At 43.3% G+C, this 22,648-nt stretch overlaps 1 protein-coding gene across 1 annotated transcript in view; it reads right to left on the bottom strand.

Annotated features, from left to right (window-relative positions):
• Positions 1–22,648, bottom strand: part of LOC119850409 (amyloid beta precursor protein binding family B member 1 interacting protein) — a 111,434-nt gene that overhangs the window by 26,056 nt on the left and 62,730 nt on the right. The window contains exons 6-10 of the mRNA XM_038388324.2: positions 18,701–18,860; positions 15,449–15,570; positions 8,481–8,555; positions 6,385–6,528; positions 3,254–3,364 (exon numbers count right to left, since the gene is read on the bottom strand). Coding sequence (XP_038244252.1) covers positions 3,254–3,364; positions 6,385–6,528; positions 8,481–8,555; positions 15,449–15,570; positions 18,701–18,860 — 612 coding nt within the window. The remainder of the gene's footprint in view (positions 1–3,253; positions 3,365–6,384; positions 6,529–8,480; positions 8,556–15,448; positions 15,571–18,700; positions 18,861–22,648) is intronic.

Raw genomic sequence — 22,648 nt, 5'->3', positions numbered from 1 at the left:
ATGAGATCTCTGGTTTTGCAACTACATCATAAATGCATCTAGAGGAATCGATATTTGAGTTGGCTTGCAGCTGTGTGGGAGTATGACAGCAGTGCGGTCCTTAGCATATAGGGCAACTGACTGAAGTTATACAGAACACACCAGTGCTGTTTCTTTCTTTCCCACAACCCCCTGCACTCAAACTACCACCATCCTCCGCCCCATTATACTGGCAATGGCTGAAAGTAAAAGAGAAAGGATGTGGTAGAACGTGGCTCTATTGGCCACTATTTCCCCCCATACAACAACAGTTTAAAATTTGCAGACCATCTACGTTTAGGGCTCTTTCAACCACTACAATCGCCAGTTTCAAGAATGACACAATAAAGTGTAAAACTGTTCCAGTCAGGAACCTACCACATGTCCCAGCCCCCGAAAACATATTAAAGTAAAAATGAAGACCAACAACAGTAACATAGACCACATTTCTCCTTACCTATAATAGTGCTGTGTGGATTTGATGCTTATTCTGTTACATAGCTAGTACACTTTATAGGCCCTATAGCACTCATTTTTGAGTAAAAGATATTAAACTCAAATTTATGATGCATAAACCCTTTCCTCTCAGGCTTTCACTGTTGGTTTTTCCCCTCCACCACCACCACACTAAGTGATACAGAGGCGCAAGATGTTAACTTCATACATCCAAGGTATTTTAGTTTAATAAATATGTTAGTGCAACAGTGATAATTTGTAGCATAAATTGTTTTTTTGTCACAAATGGTAGCACATTGGGTTATAGAGTTCTCACAGTGATGTGAATTATTAAAAACATCGCTGAGCACTCTAAAAATCATTTTCCTGATGTACTTCATTTTCACCTACTTGCAAAGCAAATAAAATGTCTAGAAAGCACGTACATTAGCCAGATACTAATTTTGACCACTTTCACCCACTTTGAATGTTATACAGGTGCACTGTGGCAGTTAAATATGCTCACAACAGCTTTGAAGTCTTTTACAGAGAACCAACTTCAACTCATTTTAAAAGCAGATTGAACTATTTCTCTTTTCTCCATTAAGTGTGCATGTGTTTTCTGGATAATAACAATACCTAACTCTTATATAGTGCTTTTCATGAGTTCAGAGGTCCTCAACCCACAGTCCAATTAGCACACAGCTGCAGCCCAGCTCAGCTGTGTGCCTGGGGTCCCAGGCTCTCAGCTGCCCAGCATGGGGGTGTCCAAGCTGCCCCACTGCCAATGCAGAGGGATCCAGCCGAGCTGTCCTGCTGCCCAGCGTGGCAGGGATGGGGTCCAGGTTGGGGCTGCTGGCCTGCCCTATATGGTGGGAGTCCAGGGTCGGGGCTGCCAGCGGCCCCATGGGGTCGGGAGTCCGGGGCTGCCAGCAGGCCCCATGGGGACTGGGGCAGCTGGCCTGCCCTGCGAGCTTCGGGATCCGGGGCAGCTGACCTGCCCTGCAAGCTCCGGGGTCCAGGGAAGCTGCTCCATCCTGTGAGCTCTGGGGTCTGGAGTAGCCGCCCAGCTCAGAGAGCTCCAGGGCATCCACCCAGCCCCATGTGGTGGAGTCCACAGGGTTCCCAGCTGCCCTGCTGCCTGGTGTGGCGGGGTCCAGCCAGGCTGCCCCACCACCCAGCGCAGTGGGGTCAGGGCTGCTGGCCCACCCTGTGTGGTGGGAGTCTGGGGTTGTGGCTGCTGGCAAGCCCTGCAGGGTCGGGGATCCATGGCTCCTGGCCAGCCCTTCGAGCTCCAGGATCCAGAGCTGCTGGCCTGCCCTGCGTGGTGGGGGTCAGGACTGCCATGCAGCCCCGTGGGGTCCAGGGCTGTTGCGTGGTAGGGGTCCAAGACCAGAGGCCAGTCTATCCTGCCTGGCAGGGGTATGGGACAGCTGACCGGCCACCCGAGCTCTGGGGTCTGGGTGCAGGACTGCCAGCTGGCCCCGCATGGTGAGGTCTGGGGCAGCGACGCAGCAGGCATCTGGGATGAGCAGCTGGCCCGCCCCACATGGTTGAGGTCTGGGGCAGCTGTGTGGTGGGGACCGGGGTTGGCCTGCTGGCCCCGTGGGATCCGGAGTGGGCAGCTGGCCACCCGGTGCAGCGAGGGTCAGGGTCGGGACTGCCGCTACTCTGCCACCCGGCCACTGCAGCCCAGGTAACATATTGTGGGCCACATATGCAGCCCACAATGTGCAATCAGTTGAGAACCACTGCATTAGTTAATCTCAAAGTTCTTTCCAAAGGAGGCAAATGTAATTATACCCATTTTAGAGACGGGGAAAGTAAGGGACAGAAAGGAAGTGACTTTGCCAAAGTGGTTTGTGGAGAACTGCATTATCTAAACTGCTGAACTGTATTAATCATTTAAATCTGCGAACAGAAAATCAGTCTGATTCATACAAATTATTTGTACTTGGGCCATGTGTAAATTGGCAAACACTTGAAATTGGACAGATACTACTTTTTTGGATAACAAGTCCATTAAAATGCAGCTATAACCGGAAAAGAAAAATTAAAAATGGCACTTTGCTATGTATTTGCTTCTTATTGTCTTTCACGCTGACTAAACATTGTTTGGTAGCAGCTCTTGTTAGCACCACAGGCCCATAAGAGCTGTAGAAGAGGAATCCGTATCTTCTGCCATGTCAGTGTTGCCAGATATGTTCTGATTTCTGAATTTCTATTATTTTAGCTAGTAATCTAGACCCAGTTAAGGCCATCTAGTGCCCTAGATGCATCATGCCACAAGGCACCTCACAGTTCTGGACGTGCGCCATGGGCTAACCCCTCCACTTGGAGTACAGTGGCTATGCGGCATCCCCTTCCCTCCCTGAGAGGAACAGGCAGTAGCCTTGGGTCCCTCATCTCCCCACCTGGAGTAGCAGAAAGAGGAGACCCAGTACTTTCTCCAGCCGTGGACTGTAGCTACGTGGGGGGCCAGGCCCACCATGCTCTTCTCCTCCTGCCATATAGAATTGTGCTTTAAAGCATGACATCTGCTGGGCCTAATCCTGCAAGATGTTGAGCATCATCTTAAGGGCCCCAATTCAGCAAGGTACTCATTGTGATTACTCATGTGCTTAAAGTTAAGTAATTCCTAAAGGTAAGTTGCTGAATAGGGCCAAAGTGACTCACAGATGAGGGTGTGCAGTAAGGTTGCAGGAAGCACTCTGCACCTTACAGGATCAGGCCCTTATCATATCTGTATATGGCAGCAGTTAGAGCACACATTAGCATAAAAGACTTCTCTTGTACATACCTTTAAGACAAAGCAGTAATCCGTAGGTGCCTTGTATTTCAGTTTGTACTGAGTACCATAATAAATATTCAAATTCTCGAACTGTATGAAGCAAGCCAAATCCCGGGATGTCTAAAAAATGGAAACCAAACATTCTGTTGTTACAGGGAATTAAGCTATGATGCCAGACACACTAAAGGACCTTTTTTCAAACCGCTTTGATGCTGAATCTTTAACTGTTGTGGATTTTATCAAAGCGGAGAGAATGACAAGTGTTTGAGTTATTCTTAAACTTTAGTGACCATTAAGACAAAACAGAGAAAGGTCAATGCACCTTTAGAATCACAATGAAACATTTTACTACATTCCATATAAATCTGATTTTTGCTGTTTTAATCCTTTGTTTTGTTTCCAAGTCAGTGAACTGTTATCCTTACTGAAGAGAGTGGTTCCTAGTAGGAAAAAACTTTAATTGATTAAAATAGATGTAGGTCCTGCAATGACGCTTCTGCAGTTCTAGGGGGGAAATGGTATTAGGGTCAAAATAGTTTTTATTCTAAGCAACTGCCGTTCCCTTGGAACATATAGTCAATGTGTGTAAATTTACACCCGAGTAAATGAGCCACATTGCATCTGTTCCTGCTTCAAAATTGCCTTAAAAAGACAATTCCAGCCCCCCTCCCACCGCATCTCCATGCGCTGGTATCATTCTGTCTACCACCGTAGGTAACCTATTATTTGTTCTGTGTTGCTGTGGCAACAAGGTGTCTGTTGGCACACTTTGCTGTATTAAGGATTTCTGGGTACAATGTATAATCTTCATACTCTTTATACATGTTAATGCAAAAACAGTTCTATCTCCATATCTTTCTGAATATGCCCATATACTTAGTAAATGAATGTACACTGGACACCTCAAAAAGCTTCTCTCCTGGGGGTGGAGGTCATATTTTAGTGTAACATGCTTGCTTGTTGTTACACTTTCATTAAGATACTTCCTTGGGGTCACTTTATTCACACTGGTAGTGCACTTATGAACACTGCCATTTAGTGGTAGCTCCATCAAAATACCTGACAAGAGGAGACAGTAGCATGAATTCTGCGCTCTGGAATGCCTTGGTATTAATTATAAGTATCTCCCTATTCAGTACCCAACCTGAAGTTCCTACTGAAGTCTTTGTGAGTTTTGCCATTGACTGCAATGGTGCTAGGATTTCACACTGAGTGCATTCAAATCAATGAAACTTACAGGCAACCTCAACACCAAGCCTTCAGTGGGAATGACAATGGAGTTCTTGCTTTTCTTAGGAACCAATTCATGATTGAGTCCAATCCAGATACAATTATTTAAAGGGAAACATTCATCACAGATAAGTAGGGGAAGTAACAAATTATCATGTAGAAGAGAAGTCATTTATTGCAAGTATTTTTGCAAAGCCATAATGTTATTCCTATTGCATGACTAGACAAAACAAGACTTTAACTGCATAATTTAAAGAAAAAGTTTAAACAAGCAACTTGTGTGTTTGGTGCTGCTAACTTCTTGGACTTTCCATTAATATCAGTTTGGAACGGAGAATGATACTTAGGTGGACTAACGGTTTGAAGCAATTGCTGGTGTGGAAATAGTGACACAATTGTGGTCAAGGACACTTTCTCAAAGTTTTAGGGCCTGACTTGCGCCCACAAAACAAGCATAGACCTAAATATTAGGATATGCAAAATTAACTGCATGTTTGTTTTCATGGGCCTAAATATATTTTGAACGATCAATATAAAGTGCTCATTTTATTTTTTTAAACGTAGCCCAAAGTACGTCAGATTTTCTTTATTTCCATTTTTCTAGAAAGAATTAGACCAATTTCATAGTCCACCATTCTTGGAACGAGAGTATTTCACTAATCCGCGTTGTGATTAGAGAAAATCCTTCCAATCACAGTTCTAGATTGCTTGGTAAGAGTGCTGTATGGGTGGGAGATTCATTGAGGAATGGAAAGCCCAGATGACCACTGCCTTAGAAGTCAGACACAGCCATTCTATAAACTGCAGTACAAGCAGGGCAATTAATGCTGCATTTTGCCTGAACTTGGGTCCTAGTCTGTTTCTGCACCTGGGTCACCTGAGTAGTAGCACTGCACCCCTCTGCCACTCACTGGCGGACTTGTCCCTTAATTTTTTGTCATTCCATGAATAAATCACAATGAAAGAAATAGTGATCAACTTAAAAAATAAGTCCCATTGACTTGGTGTACATCATTAGCTCAGGCTATGGGGAGGCTCAGTCACTGGCACAAGCATTTTCATCCAAAGCAAATCTGAAGCATTAAGAGCCATAAGCGGCAGCACTTGTCAGAATATAAAACTTCCAACAGCTCCCAGTACCCTAAAGTCAGTAGCAAGGATGTTACTCTAGAAATGAGCAGCAATGAGCCCCCTTCTGCAGTGCACTTCAGGCTCCTTTGCTTATCCACTGCGGGCTGGCAATTCAGACTCTTTCAATACCCGGTAATGGTAAATGTCACTGTATTAGATTCTGTCAACCTGAACACCTCCGTCTCACCTCTTGTTCTACTGAGGGCAGCCTTAGAAAGCTGAAAAGGCACAACATATTCTCTAGGCAAAGATCTCTTCAGGAAAAACATTTGGCATATAAGAGCACAAAGACTTCAGAGCACTTCCCTGCAACAGCTGTTGGCACAGCAAGTTGGTTACAAACACAGACTATAAAAGCCGGACTAGAGCTTTCAACTGAGTCGTGTTATAAACAATGTCAGGTTTTCTGCACTTCCATTTTGCTATATAGAGTGAGACTGTTTGCAAACTTCTTAAATTTCCTTCCACAAGGAACTAGATATGAAGTAAAAGCATTATTTGCAGCAAAGTGCCAGCTGACAGGCATTGGGCTTTTCCCCCCATTGACTTCAAGAGCGGCAAGATTTCACCCAATGTTTTTACCTAACTGAAGACAAAAATGAGGGGAACTGTACAGGATTTCTGTGACTACATCCTAATATTTGCACAAGTGTCGCAGTCAAAGGAAAAATCTGTTGCAGATGCACCAGCCATTGCTCTCAAAATGTCACTGCAGGAGCTCTTCACTATCGCCTACATGAATTGCTGTACTGCTAAAATGATTCCTTTGATTTCCTGACCTTGGTCTTTCCCTTGGGGACGTAATAAATTCCAGAAGCTCGTAGAAGAAAATAGCGCCTCTTCCAGGACTTTTTTCCATCTTCCTTCAAATAAAGGGCCCCTTCAAGTTCTGGCACAATGACAGACGTCCCACAGAAGTTTTCCTGTGCAGCGAGAATTGGATTACACAAAATAAATGGACTTGAGTACCCATATTAATAAATAGCAGCAAATTTGTTCACTTAAAACCAAACATTTTCTGCCACAGTGAATGTATAAAGATGGGGAGCCTAGTTATGGAACAGAGAGTCAAATATGTAAACGTGTGTTTTCCATGTTAAAGTGCTCATGTGGGACTTGGGCATTCTTTTTAGACACTTGCTCTGGGAAACTGTCCTCACAGCAGAGGGCCCACACACAGCTAGCTCATTCCCTTCTCTTAAAGCCCCAGACTAAATATTTAAGGGTTAAGTAGTGTATAGAGACTTCTACCATTAGGCTCTTTGCATAGTGGTGGACTTCTATTTCTGGCCACCTCTAGTCCTGGACCAGAAACAGATATTACTTAATTGAAGGATTTGCAATAACCTACTAAAGACTTTAACCAGAGAAAGCATTTTCTGCTGAGGAAGATAGAATAAAATGCTTGACACCATTATTCTCACATGCTCGGGTTTTTGACTATTGCAACATCTCTAGGTTGTATAGGGAAATACTTAATAACCTAGAAACTGTCCTAAAGGCACTAAGAACTTTAAAATAAAATCAAAGATTGAGAGATTTCTATTAATACTTATTTTTAAGCACATACCAGCATTCACAAACCATGTGAATAAATACCTGTTATTGTTAGCCATGAAACCGCTCCTGTTGCGAGGCGTAAAACACTCAGGGTAATCTCTAATGTCAACATACTGTATTTTCTCATTTAGAAGTTAAAGTGGACAGCTCTCTGCTTGCTGATATTTGGTCGCTTTGTTATCATGCACTAATTCTAAAGTGGGAATCTCCAGGCATCTGAGTATAGATTATCCTCTTCCTGCATTTGCATCAAAGCTAAAATGCTCGCCCAAAACGAAAGGTTTTTTTTCATTCCCTTAGTTCTGTGATCATCGTTTGTTTGTTATAAGTCAAGATTTCTCTTTCTCATCTCAACGGAACTTTCAACAAGAAGGGTCAGAAGATAAGCAGGCTTAAACTGGAATCAAATCCAAAGGCTGCTTGTATAAGCTGGCCGCAGAGCTAACACTAGTAACTGTAGCAACCTGCATGGAACTTGGGAGGAGGAACTTAGGTGGAAGAGTTTGGAAGAGGAATCAGGAAGTTAGTCTGCATGCATGTGGCTTGAGTGCTTGCAGCAGCATCTCTGTGAAGAGTTCTCTTTATAAAGAGACAATTTAGTTTTATAAATATGGAGTTCTTTCATGGTACAACCCAGCATGTAGTATATGAAACAAAAACTCGTGGGGGTGGGGGAAATGTACCTACTTTAACTAGAAAGAAAAGCAACTAATTATTTCATTATTATCGTTATTGATCAGTCTTATTAATGATTTAAAAAATAAAAAGCCAATCTGATTCTAGCCCAGGAGTGTTTTAGACTATTGGTAATGCTCTGTTGGAGATCTTGGAAGCAACACATTTCTGCAACGATGTCAGAGCTAAGATGAACCTTGATTGCAGGTGCCTCTTCAGAGGACTGTGAAAGTGCAATGCTCCTAGTCTCCTGCTGTCCTTGTTCAGGCCCCAGTCCTGTAAACACCTAAGCAGGTGCTTCACTTACCTGAAATCAGTGGGACTACTCACTGTAGAGAAAAGCTAAGCACACATGTAAATATTTGTATGACTGGCACCTAACAGAAGAAAGGAATTATCTGCACTATGTTTTATAATAAAAATATAACACGAAGTAGAGTCTGTGCTTTCAGTGGTGAGCTGCAGATGAAGTTGAATAGCTTCCTACACAGCCTTAAACACAAAGCTGGTAATAACAAACACAGAACTTCCTGTTACGCATTAGCAAACAAAGAACTAAGCACTGCTGCTAAGAGCAGATGGAGGCTGTGGCACTCTGCAGCATTAGCACTTGCACCATCACTTTACCAAGCTGGCTTACCTCCAGTAGAAACTCTTTGTTTTTCTCATTCATTTCCTTGCCTTCATTTTTTCCTTTGTTTGCCAGGTAGAAATTCTGATTAAAATACAAGAGGTTGATGTTGAACAGAAAAGACAAAGAATATAAATGAACAGATCACATCATTATTCAGCCTTTCTGTATTGGGCACTGAGCTAGATGGTCTGAGAGGCAGGTATCCAAGTATTGCTCTTCAAATCTCATTACAGGAAACCTTCACTAAAGCTGCCTGTTGGAATTTATATGTCAATTTCTCAATCTAAAATTCATGTTACCCATATATATACACCCCATCCCAACCCCTTACGTGAAAAAAATGTGGCTCAATTCTTGATTTTGTTTGGCTGCTTTTTTGGGTCAGTGGGTTTGATTTTATTTTTTCAATTTGAACAATGTCCTAGCTTCCTAGAGAAGGGTGTTACAGAACATAATTGAGGATTATGCAGCAGATTAGTATATGATGAAGAGAAATGTAGTGCCAAGAAATGAATGCACAATTTTCTAGCAATCAATTTTTATGGTGTGCATTGCTTCAGAAATTGAGCTGTGCATGTGCTACAGTTCTTTATTATTTAGTAACAAGTGTTTGGACACAGTAGATTCTACAGAGTTCCTTATTTCTGCATTTGTATGTTGTATTTTTTCACCATGCAGAAAAGTACTTTTTGTCCAAGGAGTCCTTTGAAGGTCAAGGGGTTATTTTGCATACTTGTTGACAGATGCTGTACACTACCACATCTAGCATCAAACTCATTGTCTGAGACTTGGGCCTAAACTTTGGAACAATGCCTCCACCACTGTGGGTGCAAGTATCCTCACCTGGAATTGCACCCATTCAGAAGCCTATACGCCTACCTGCACCTCCAGACAATGCAGCTGTGCTGTCTAAAGGGGTACAGTTGCAGACACAAGTAGTTGGACCCACATTTATCTGTAGACTCAAAACTGTATCTGGAGTTGTGAAGGTCAGGATCTTGCTCTGGTAAAAACCAAGGCCCAAATATGTTGGCAGTTTCTAAACCTAAAGGCCTGATGACTTGGAACCAAAGTAGGGAAATAACTTTATGTCTGTAGATAGTCCCTTTGGCTTTGGTTGAATTATGAATAAGGTAAATTGTTTGCTTTATGGCCCCTATCCTGCAAACAAAACCTGTTTCATCCAGGTAGAATTCTGCCACATTTTTTGAAAGCTTGCTACCTAAAATTACTCTCCTAAATCCAGCATAAAGAGTGTGATTTTTTTTTCTCTTTTCTCTATTCCCCCCAAAACCCACCAGCAGTTCCCATTGACTTCAGGGAGACTTCTGTGTCCTCAATAGTTCTGAAAGTCAGATGACATATTTACATGCAGATTTGTCCTAGAAATCAACAGAGGCCAAAATGTGTCATGGATCTACAATGTCTTTTTTCTCTTTGGGTGACATTTGCCAGTTAAAGGAGGAACATGTTGTGGTTATACCAGGCAATGTAACCAAACTCCACCATTAGCAAGCAGCTAATTGGAGACTACTGCCACCAGGCAGCACAGAGAGCAATTGAGGAACCCAGCTTGACCATGTAACCACATCTTCCCCCTCAAGCAGCATTTTGCACAGCAGCTTTTTGGGAGAGCAGGGCTTGTTCAAGATGGTTTATTTTTTCAGGGAGACCCCAAGAGCAACACTTATTTTTAAAAAGTGACCTTAAAATGCACAATGTCAAACAGGCAAGGCTAAAAGCACCATCAGCCGCACCTCGTCCTATGCTCCTGTCATGGCCACAGCAATGATTAAACAAAAAAATGAAGGACACTGGAACATTCAAACCTGGGCTATTTTCTACCAGAAACAAAATGGAGCTCAGACTCAGGATTCCCAGAAGTAGGAAAGACTAGACTGGCTACTAGCTGCTTGAGCACATGGCTAATCTGTAGTTCATAGTTCAGGGCTAGATTAAAGTAAATACATGGGTCTAGAGAGGTTGTGGGCAACCTGCCACCCGCAGGTTGCTCATGGCCCATCAGGGTAATCCATTGGCGAGCTGCCAGACAGTTTATTTACATTTGCACGGCCACCTGCAGCTCCCAGTGCCTGCGGTTCGCTGTTCCCAGCCAATGGGAGCTGCGGGAAGCGGCGTGAGCCACAGGGATGTGCTGGCCACCACTTCCCACAACTTCCATTGGCCAGGAATGGCAAACCACAGCCACTGGGAGCTGCGGGTGGCTGTGCAAATGTCAACAAATTGTCTGTCGGTCTGCCAGCGAATTACCCTGACAAGCCGCGTGTGGCACGTGGGCAGGAGGTTGCCCACCACTGGTTTAGGACCACAGCTCCTGGAATCCCATGATTACATTGGAATCTCTGCTTTCATTTGGAAATATATGTATTTCTAGCCCTTTTGGTTGTTTAAAAAAAAAAAAGCCTGGAAAATGTGTCCTGAGTATGGCTGGTGCACTGATGCCTGCCTGAGTCTGCAGATAGCCTGAAATAACAGCTCTGATGAGTTGAAGTACCACATTTATCTCAGTGCAGTTGCTAATCAGACAACTCCTGCTTTGAGCAGAGAACTCTGTGGTGCCATGCAATCATAGCTCTGCTGCGCTGGTGTTGGCAGGAGCCCCTGCACACAAAGGGGAAACATTGAAAAGCAAGCAGGGAATATAGCAGAACAAGTCCCATGACGACTTTGCTTGGCTGGGTGGGGGTTCCCCTTCAGGTAGGATGGACTGTAGTCCACACAAAGTTAAATTGTTGGGTAAATTGAAGCTTCCTCCTTCTCTGGACCAACACAGAGCTACAGGAGGACCTCACTAACCCAGCAAAAGGCTCTAGTGTGGGGGCCTTTGCCACTATCAGCTCAGCAGGGAAGGGACCATAGGAAACCCCAATGTGTGGTTAGGGCCCTGGATTGTCTCAATCTGGCCCTGTTATAGCCATCAATGCAGATTCGGAATGACGCTGATGGCCTTAATGAGACCACAAAGGTCCTCTGACTATGTGTGATTTACATTAGAGCATCTGGCATTTATTTAGGAAAAACAGGCCACCCTGTGCCTACAGTCAGCAGTAGAAAGAGAATTTCAGTAATGACAACCAGGTGGCATCACGCATAAGGCTGCTTTTTGTCAGTGCAGGAGGGTTTTGCCACGCAATCCTAGGCTATACAGATGTATCATTTCATCTTTCCCTTGCCAACATGCATTTCATTTATTATGGTTCACCTCTTGTATGTCCCTTCTATTCCTGAAATCTGACAGTATCTGACCTTTATTATCCTTCAATGGATTAGGCCCAGGGGAGGAGACTGCATACTGCACTTGCTATATCTGTATCACTGTGTGGTCTACCATTGATCAGCATGCCATTCATCATGTGCTAGGGGACCATGTGTCCACAAGAGGTCATTCCAAGTTCAATAGTCAAAGGTCATATTAAAAGACAAACTGTTTCCCTTCTGCAAAGACCCTGGGGGAGAAGTGTGTCAGGGTTGGGAGAGTCAGGCCAATAATATGAATGCTGCCTAGATTTGGTGGAGAGCTCTCTCCATATACACACAAACCTCCCAAGCATGAATATTTCTATTGTTTGCAAAGGAGGATGTGTTTGTGGTAGGGAACTGAGGCTCCTTAACAGATGGAGTGATTCTCTGGGAATACAACACAAGAACATGCATGTACATAAGGGGGCAGAGTTACAGTATACAGGTAACATTAACTTTGCCCCCCTCTCCCAACTTTCAGATTCTGCTTTTTGAAGCCTTTGTGTTCATGTAATAGTTATTTTTGATGTAACAACCCAGTCCCCCCTCACCACTGAAGAAAGATAAAATAAATTCTGGTATGTAGAATGCTGTATCATGCACAAGATGCACACTCAGTGAAGCAAGGCCAGATCAGTCTATACATCATTGAACATGGTAGGGAATGAGACAAGGTTCCAAAAGATCTATGCTCCCGGAAGTTCTTCTACACACACCTGCATATGAACTGACAAATTGCTCTCCACTCTCATAGCCATGCAAACACATAGCCAAGATAGTGATGAGCAAATGACATCAGAAATTACCTATGTGTAGTGCCAACAGAAAATTAAATAATCTTTGTTGGCTTTAAAAAAAATTCAAGGGAGAGCACAAAGATAGCTTTTAATCCATTACAAAAATCAACCAAATCCAAATGGATTTTTCCCAGTCCACAAAGTGGTGTATGTCTAATCTAGGGATTAGTTCTATACCAAATGAGAAGTCTGTACCAAAATCAGAAACATCAGAGCTGTTCAAAAGAAAGACTAACATTATTTTTAATATTAACAAAAGTGGCTTTTGTTTTTTGTCTTTGATGGCACAAAATCTTACTCACTTGAAAATGCCTGAACTGTTTTTGTCAGACTTTCCAAAATGCAGGGCCAGACCAAGAAATGACCAAAGTTATAAGCAACTGAAAAAGTCCCTTTTAGAATGAGCTACTTATATAACTTAAAGGCAACTTAAACTATAGGCACAAAATTAATTAAAATAAAGCTGTGTTCAGCAACTCCCTGCTACAGTATCTGGTCTGTGTGTTCAAGTCATATTGACTGTATGCTAAAGCAATGATGTGCTGTAGTGCAGATGGTATTTTTCATAATCCTATATCAGACTGTATCTGCACAGCCCTATCACTTCGAAGATCACAAACAAGAATCTGGAGGAGCCAGCAGCAGCTAAAATCAAAGCTAAGTAGGGGCCAGGAAACTAAACTTCAAACTTGGCTTCCATCATATTATTTAATAAAGTTACTGCGGCCCACCTTCTATATTCTAGGACAGACTCTCCTCCTCTTCTGTTAGCAAATGGGAGAACAGGTGGTAAGTGAGAAAGATTCATAAATATGAAATTCTTCTAAGAAAAAAGCAGCAATAGGAATGCAAGTGCCTAAAAATAGTATGTAAACGAAACATTAAATTGTATAAAGTCTGTTCTTGTATTATGATCCCAGAAAAATAAGACCATTTGTTTGAGGGACACTGTCAATTTAAAAATCATGCTCCTATCTAAAACATTCTTACCTGCTATTGGGACATATAACAACTAACAGCAGGTACTGGGCAAAACCACTTCTCTGTTTTCTGTTTGCTTGTGCATTTGACTGCACTCAGTGTATAGTCAATTTCACTCTTGTTTGGGTGGGTCTTTCACATGGCAGCAGAGGAGAGAGAAACAAATTTAGAAAATAGGAATCAGATTGTAAAGCTAGATTGTAAAGGCATTAGCAGAGGGACAGATATAGTACCTGCCTGAAACTATTAAACTTTAATGGACTAAATTTGAAGTTCAGTGTCCCTTAAGTGGACTTTTGCCTGCTACAGTCAGACACCACCTTCTCTGGACATAGATATTCATGCACGGAATTCTTCATGGTTATTAAATTATTTGGAATTCTTACACCACCTCTTAATTTTATCTTTAGTTTTAGCATCGCTTTTCTAGTTTAACCGCTCAGATATCATCCCTTGGACAGAAACAGGAGTCCATACATTCAGGACACAGACACCAACTCACAGGGCTCTAATAGGTGTAGTTGTCTCCCCTAGCTTATCAGTGGTAGTAGAACAGAAGCACAGAGCAGCCACTATTTGAAGTACATTGTGTAAATACTTTCAATCAGTTTTACAAAACCAAAAAAGAATGTGCACAATTTGATCCACAGGGCCTGACTCTCTCATTTACAGCAGTGCAAATCAGGAGATCAAAACATGTAGAAGAGAAGAATCAAGACCAGAGAGTGTTTCAAAAACAAGAGATTAACATTTTGGTTTGTGAGTTTAACATCAGCTGCCCTGGGGGAATGATCTAACCCAAATGTATGAAAAAAAAGCATTTCCAGGAGGGTTTTTTCCCCTCTCATATTACAGTCTTCCTCAGGTAATTATTATTCTCTAGGCTCTTTGAATTTTAGTGTCAATGCCAGCCTGTTTTTGTTTGTTTGTTTTTTTACTGTTTTCCCCCAAAAGGTCAGCCTACCATCATTGCAGCTGCATTACAGAGTGATTTCAGTCTTTCAGATGTTAAGGTGTTCTTCTTTGTGTGCATGCAACCCAGTATGTGTTAATATTCCAGCCTTTAGTCATGCGCTTCTGACCTTCCATCTCAATAACTGAATCACTGCTGCAGATTCATGGAGCAGCCTCTTAATGTGATTTCCATTGCACAGTAAATTATCACAAATGGGTGAGCGTGATGTTGTGCACATCCTCATGAAAGAGTGGAGATCTGAAGATGAAAGCCCTATTTTGTAAGTATTTTAAAAAGTATATTATAGAAACAAAGCAAAGGATAAATGCTGGAAAGGACTTATATTGTATGACTCACTAACTTTTGTCAATGGCTGCTAGCTTTAGCTGGATAGCATGTAGGTGGCAAATGTGTAAGGGATAACATCCTTCCCCCCAAAATATAAACCCAATTAATCTTTAGATGAAGGCATGTTTAATAGTTTAGAAGCATGTTGAATAAGTTATTGTAAGTGCTTACATAACTTGCATGTGAACTGTGTCATGTTCCTCTCTAGTGGCTGATCCACAGAGGATAACAGCCTACTACTAGAATCAGCTAATGGAGCTTCTCCTTTAGCTCAAGTTGCAGAGGTCCATGCTGCAGTGCTGATGGTCTTGTGTTCAAACACTGTTTCTGATCTGCATTCGTCTTTACATCTGAGCCCTGTGTTACACAATAGCTTTCACCATTGCTCCCCGCAATGGAGCTACACAATTGGGGAACTGAAGGTCTCATTTTTAGCAGTGTAGACAAGGCCTACGGAATATACTACAGAGGAAAAGCTCTTTCTTGTGTGTTTTTTCCTTGTTACTGAAACCACAGATTTGTTTTTTCTCATTTAGAACTGGCAGAACCAAAGCCAATAAAACCTCTAGCAGGCATAGTGTAAACTAACCCACATCATTTTAAAGTATTTTGCCAATATCACGTTACCTTACCTGGGGATTTTTGAACACAGCATATTTTTCATTTTTTTCCAAAAACAGAACCTTGTTTTCACTGTCCCGGGTCCAATCTGATAAGACTTCAATAACATTTTCATGGTCTTCAAAAAACCTTTCTACAGTGAAAAGAAAGGTCAGTGTAAGATAAACACACACTCCAGAGGCAGCAGACAGAAAGTCCTGTCTCGGAATATAAACATTATCTGATGTTCATTCAAGAAGTCAGAGCCCTGCAGTCCCTTCCTGTGCAGAGAAGGGAGCCTCACCTCACAGAAGAGGTGGAGTGTGAAAGGGCAAGGCAACTCTATAGCATGTAGCTCTGGCATCCCCTTGGTGCTAGCTCCATGTGTAGGATACAGCACATGTGTTAGGGGGCACGGCTAGCCAGGTTGGGGCTGTAGTTAGTACAGCTGCTCTGTATCGAGTGTTTTATAGCGGGCATGAAGTAAGCTGTGAAACTGAACATAGATTAATGCCTGCAGAGCCAGCATTAACTTGCCATGCCCTGCACAAGCCTTTTATCCTTGTTTCCAAAGCTTTGATTGCTGACGTTGTCTTTCTACGTCTCTGAACCGACACTGCAAGGAGTGGTGCAAATGCTTTGCCACTGGAAATGCATGGGCACCCTTGTCCCTGAGCAGCTAAGTCAGGGTGCAGCAAACCTCTGCAGGTTCCCCAAGAGCACTCTTGCTCTACTTTCAATAGCCATTGGTGACCACATTCTTCAGACAACTTGGACTGTACTGATGCAGGAAGAGATAAGGAAGCACATTCTGGTGGCCTTTTCTAGTGTTTCATACCCTTCTCAGACCCTTCTTCACTCCCTCAAGTGGAAGAGTATGATACAGTCCATCTCCAATGCTCTGGGCTGGGGACCCCTCAGCTTCCAGACTCCCAGCCCTGTTGGCTTCCTGGGGAGCCACCTGGGTCAGGAGTCTTGAGCCCTGGTGTCTCTGATCCCAGATAGTCCACAGGCCAGGGCTGCCCCAGAGCTGCAGACCCTGGGAACCTCTCCTCAGGCTTCCAGGCTGTCTGTGGAGCTGTAAGCGGAGCCTCAGTTGAAGCCAGGGTTCATCCCAGGGCTGGCTTCTGGCTCCACGGCAGGGATCCTAGCCTGGCATGGCAGGGCTGCCCCAGAGCAGTGCACCCTGGAAGACTGGGCTTGTTGGAAGCCATGCAAGTTGGCAGGTTATGGGAACCTGCCTGGTTCACTGCGAGTTTACTGAACTCGAGATGTTTCTGTGAAGCATTTTGGGTTCAATGAAGTGTCATTTTCTGATGAAAGTCTATTGTAATCCAGTAAGTCTGCTTAATCAGAATGTTAATGGTACTATTTTAATCCTGTGAACAAATGTACACGGGAGAATAAACAGCAGACTACATTTTAAAACGTTTGAAGAGAATTAACGAAACCTCTTTCTGCTACAGTATATTTCACACCAGGGGAAACAGAAGATCTCCTGACACATACTGCTCTACCCAACGCAAAATACTCTTCTACAAATGATTAAACTTATATCCAGCTCACTTGGTCCAGAAGATAGGGCAGTGCAGTGAGATTCAAGAGACTTCAGTACTATTCTTGCCTCTGCCACTGACCTGCTGTATGACCTAGGGCAAGTCATTTCCCCAATGGTTTCTGTTCTTCTACTTCGATGGTAAGATCTTATGTGCAGGGGCCGGTACAGTCTCTCTTTACATTATTACAATGCCAAAAATGATGGGGCTCTAAATACAGCTGGGACTTCTAATTGCTACTATACAACAAATAATTTCTATTTCTTTAAAATGTCTGAACACCAATCCTAATTTCTTTCCCTGTGTTTTCCCCAATATCCTCTGCCTCTGGCTGTAAGGCAGGGGATTCAAAATGTCATTTCAGATCATATAAACACACAGGTAAACACCATGGTCCAATGGTTACAGTGGTTCAGGAAAGAATTTGGCCCTATGCTGCCATCCAGTGTTCAGGGATTTCTATCCAGGTTAGACCAGACCAGAGAGAGCAACTTCCCAAAGAAGGAAACACTCTAAAATTATTCAAAGTGACATCTGTGACATTTCTTGTGCCATTTCCAGTCTCTCTCTAGTTAAGATAAGCAGGTACAGGAGAAGATGGCAATATTGCTTCATGTATCATCTTAATGGGGTAGAAAGAGTGGATAGGCAACTACTTTATCTGCCACTCCCAACAGTAGATGAATATCTCCATGTTCAGAGGAACCCAGACTCTTTTCTAACCATTCACCACATCTGATTTATAGTATAGAAGGATAATTATTCCTGGGACTTTTTTAGTACATGAGGTTGATGTTAACTTTCTTAATATATTTTCAAATCTGTGTTGGCTTATTATGGCTAGGTGAGTTTATACATTTACTGTTCTACATTTTCAGTTTGCAGTTTCTCCAGGGCACTGTCACACCGGGAGAAGGTCATGGCAGCATTTCTTTCTTCATTAATACATTTTGAGCATGGTCCAGAGACAGACATTTGTGATAGTCCAGAGGGAAAGGACCTTCCTTTCCATTCAGGCCTCAAGGCCTTCTTGAAACCACATTGATCAAATTGTACCAAATTGTGTGAATTCTTACCTAGCTGTTCCCTAGGGGCTCTGAGGTCAGCCGAAGCAGACATGTTACTCTTTGGGTCATGAGGCACCACCAGCTGAGTGGCAGCACTACTGAAGAAAAGGAACACTATAGCATACGTGATCTGTACTTAAAAAAGCAGCCACAGATGACTGACATGCTGCTCAGAAATGTTTGCTTAATTACAGCACTAGCTGGCCCAAGCGAGATCGCTCTGGCCAACAGCACTCCACCACTGTACTCTCTCTTCTAAGACTTTAGCTGATTTTTTTGTATAATCATTCAACTGGTTCATTTTGTGTGTGTGTAAAATCTGAATAATAAAAATGGCCGTTAACAGGGAGTCTCCAAGGTCTGCTGCATTGAGGTTTGGGAGACGCATTCCTCCAGAGTGACAGAGGCTCATTACATCACCACACCACACCTATTGGGTGGAATGGTACTTTCTGCATCACTCTGAAGCAGAGAGTGATGGCATCCCTACAATTCAGACAGACTGCTTCAACAGTGATGCCTCCAACACAGAGAGAGAGCCCATAAATGGATACTGGGAGCAGGAAAAACTTAGAAGTATAGTCTCACTTTTAATAATTATCAGTACCATAGAACAAACATACCATAAGCCCAGATAGGCTCTTTGCCCTATGAAACTTACCAATTTGTAGTTCTGGGTATATTTCATACAGACACCAATCCACCTTGCAATCACAGTGGGTTTTCTCAAAGAGGTTGTCTAAAACATCTCGTGCCACCTGCCGTTCATCCACCATCAGGGACTTAGTACTGTTATCATTCATGTGCACCTTGACGACAAGCTGAGTACAGAGTCATATAGAATCAGTTAATTTCAGCAGAGAATAAAAAGCTAGGCTGGTCAAGAACCTGCTAAAACAGATAAGAAAGATTAAGGCTGAAGGTTATTACAGATTCAAAAGGCACCACATACTACACTGAACTGGGAGAATAATATATCTTGGGAGCTTGTACATTCTGTTGGCACCAAAGAAAAAGATCTGTTGTAAAAAAAAAAGAAAATTAAACTTTGTATTGGACGTAACTCAAGGAAAGGTGAAATAGTTCACAGAGAGATTGCAGAATTTCAACTCTGCCTCTCTGAAGTCTAGTACAATGAAGGAAAACGCTAGGCAGAATAGCCAAGTACAAAGTGCCCTTAATGAAGACTAGAAAGATGCATCCAATGAAGTGAGCTGTAGCTCACGAAAGCTTATGCTCAAATAAATTTGTTAGTTTCTAAGGTGCCACAAGTACTCCTTTTCTTTTTTGTGAATACAGACTAACACGGCTGCTACTCTGAAACCTAGAAAGAAACAGTTACTTATGTAATTGTAATTCTTCAACATACGATGAAGATGTGTATTCCACTTGGGTGTGTGCATGCCCAGCATGCTGGAGACCACGGATTTTGCCTAGCAGTACCCATAGAGAAGCGGTGTTCATGCCGCATTGCCATAGCCCCTTCCCTGGCTATGAGCAGTTGTGCCACCTCGATGTGAGAGGTTGTGCCATCCAGTCAGTTCCTTTACACCAAACACCCACAGACTAGACTTTGATGCAGAGAGGATGGAGGGTGGGTTGTGGAAGACACATCTGTATCACATCTTGAAGAACCAAGTACAGTAAGTAACCATTGCTTCTTCTTTAAGAAGATGCAGTCATGTATTCCACTTAGTGACTAACACCCCAGGAGACAGGGCTCAGAGACTACCCAAACAAGCACTGCAGGACCGACCTACCAAAACTTGCATCCACCCTGGAAGATGCGGTAATGACATACTGGTTCATAAATGTATGTATGGACAACCATGTAGCAACCCTGCTGATGTCCAGTATTGAGATGTCACTGAGGAACGCTATTGCTATTGCTTGCGCTCTCATACAACGAGCTCGCACCTGCTGAGGGGGGACATAGCCAAAGCTATCTCATTAGTAGTCTTGATAAAAGGATTTCATCCATTTAAAGAACATCTGTGAAGAGAGCATTTGACATGGTCATATGATCTGCATATGAGGTGAAGTGAGGTGAAGCACAAAACTGTCCTGTCCAGATAGAAGGCTAGAAATTTTCCTACCCATAAGATCCATTCATTTAGTGTCCTTATCTTTGGTAGTGAACTTAAACCTGCCCTGCTGGGCTCTATTGTTCACTGAGGTTACAACTAGGGAATTTGTGGATGTATGGAAGTAAAAGCTCTCAAATCCCTGCATTAGAATGAAGGAGCGTGTCTCCATGCACTTTGCTGCAAGGGGTACCAAAGCCAGTGTGCTCCAGCAGACTCAAGGAGCACAGCCATCAGAGACAGAGATGTAGGCAATCTGGCCTAGTAGTCAGAGCAGGAGTCAGGTCAAGTGGGCAGAGCAGGTATCCAGGTTAGGGAACGAAGCCAAGGGTCAGCACCAGAGCCATCAGGGGTCAAGCCAGAGTCACAGTCAGAAGTCAGAAGCCATGGTCAGAGCCAGGACTGGTAGCTGAGAATCGGAGGTGAGGTGTAAGGGCAGGAGGAGAGGCAAGGATCAAGCACAGAACAGGAGCATGGTGGAAACAGGAGTGAAGGCGGGGGTAAAGAGGGAGCCAGGAGCAAAGCAGGAAACAGGAACAGGGTTAGGTGCAAGAGGCAGGCAGAAGCAGGGTCCAATGCAGCCACAACAGGAAAGTATAACAGGAAAGCACCTGTTTCTCCTCCTGGCTTAAATAGCATAGTTGGACCAATCAGTTGAGCCGGGCGATTCTCCAATCAGAACTCCCATGGGTAGTGCCTTGGCTGGGGCTAGTAGCTTCTCAGCCCACCAGGTTTAAGTAGCCATTGGGTGTAGGCCAAGATGTGGCAGCTGTCTGGAGACTCCCAGGCCTGAGTTCAAGACCCAGGACATTACATCATCATTAATAGGGAAGGTGACTCTCCCAGGGACAAACGGCTGCAGGATATCCAGTAATTTGTGGGTGTTCTTCTGCAGGAACTCTGCTTGGATACCTAGAGGAAACAGTGATGTGCCACAAAAAGTCCTGGTATGCCTTGAAATCCTCTGGAACCAAAGGGGAGGAAGAGCCAGGCAGCATGGAATCATCCGGGGATGAAGATGAAGCAGTTAATTGTGCCAGAGCTGGAATCTGCTCCTGGACTGACTAACCTGGATGGGATGACTCTGGAGGTGCTGCAAAAGGAAGGCTCCCCAGTGCCTGGGCCTGTAGCAGATCAATGGTCACCACCACAGACGTGTCTGGAGATCTCGCTTAGAGAGTGAGATGAGGAGCATCCCATGGAGGCCACTGGTATGGATAGTGCATTGGTGACCACTAGGTGCCAAGTCAAGGGCTCCCACCCTGACGGAGAGACAAGTGCCAATCCTGGTACCCATAGCACTCCATGAATGGCCCCTGATGCAGGTCAGGTGATGGAGAATGAGAGGAGAACGGCATCCAGGTTGGGATCTAAGAGCCCCAGGCTTCCAGGGATAAAGGTGGAGCTAGCTCTGAGGGTGCGACCAACTGTTCTGACTTGTGCATAGCCCAGAATGACAAGGGAGCTTCTGCTGACAGTGGAAATGGTACTGGCTGCACCGAATACACCTTTGTTGTTTCTGGTGTGATGTACTCCATATGTTTTATAGAAATATGCTTATGAGTGTAAATACGATGCAACTGGAATATGCTTTATGCAAAAGGTCTCTTGTAAGGTATCATTACAAAGCTTATAATCTACTGAGTGTGTTCATCCTATCTGTATGAATGTATCATTCTAGTATCTAAAACTAGAAATATGAAGTATTACTCTGAGGTCCTACTGTAATTATGCAAAGTGTGGGCCATTAACGGTGGCTTAGAATCTTGATGGTTTCCATTAACTAGGACAATTGGTTGTAAATGGCTCTGTTTACTCGCAGCCTGCCTGTGTTCCTGTGAATCAGCCCAGGAAGAATAGAGGCTTCAGGTGAACATGTCACATGTTACTGAAATCCATCTTAAATCTGGTGCTTTTCCTTTTAGAAGGAGGGGTAGAGACCCAGAGAGACAAAAGATTCCGGCCTTGTGCCAAAGATATAAAAGGGGATGGAACAGAACAAAGGGGGCTGCCAGTCATGGGAAATCCCCTAGTTACCCCCTGAACTGGAACAAGGACTGTACCAGGGGAAAGGATTGGGCCCAGACTAAGATGGAGTCTAGTCTGTGAAAGAAGCTTATTGGAATGTCTCTAGGGGTGAGAATTACCTGTATTCAGTTTCTTAAATGTATTAGGCTTAGACTTGAGTGTTTTGTTTTATTTTGCTTGGTAACTTACTTTGTTCAGTCTGTTATTATTTGGAACCACTTAAATCCTACTTTTTATATTTAATAAAATCACTTTTGCTTATTACTGAACCCAGAGTTAGTGACCAATACCTGGGGGAGCAAACAGCTGTGCATATCTCTCTATCAGTGTTATAGAGGGTGGACAATTTATGAGTTTACCCTGTATAAGCTTTATACAGAGTAAAACAGATATATTTGGGGTTTGGATCCAATTGAGAACTGAGTGGTGGAGTTAGGTAACCTGCTGAGTGGTTTTCAGTTAAAGCCTGGAGCTTTGAGGGCATGGTTCAGACCTGG

Source organism: Dermochelys coriacea, chromosome 2 (assembly GCF_009764565.3).
Source record: "Dermochelys coriacea isolate rDerCor1 chromosome 2, rDerCor1.pri.v4, whole genome shotgun sequence".
Lineage (NCBI taxonomy): Eukaryota > Metazoa > Chordata > Testudines > Dermochelyidae > Dermochelys > Dermochelys coriacea.
This window is presented reverse-complemented; position numbering and strand designations above follow the sequence as displayed.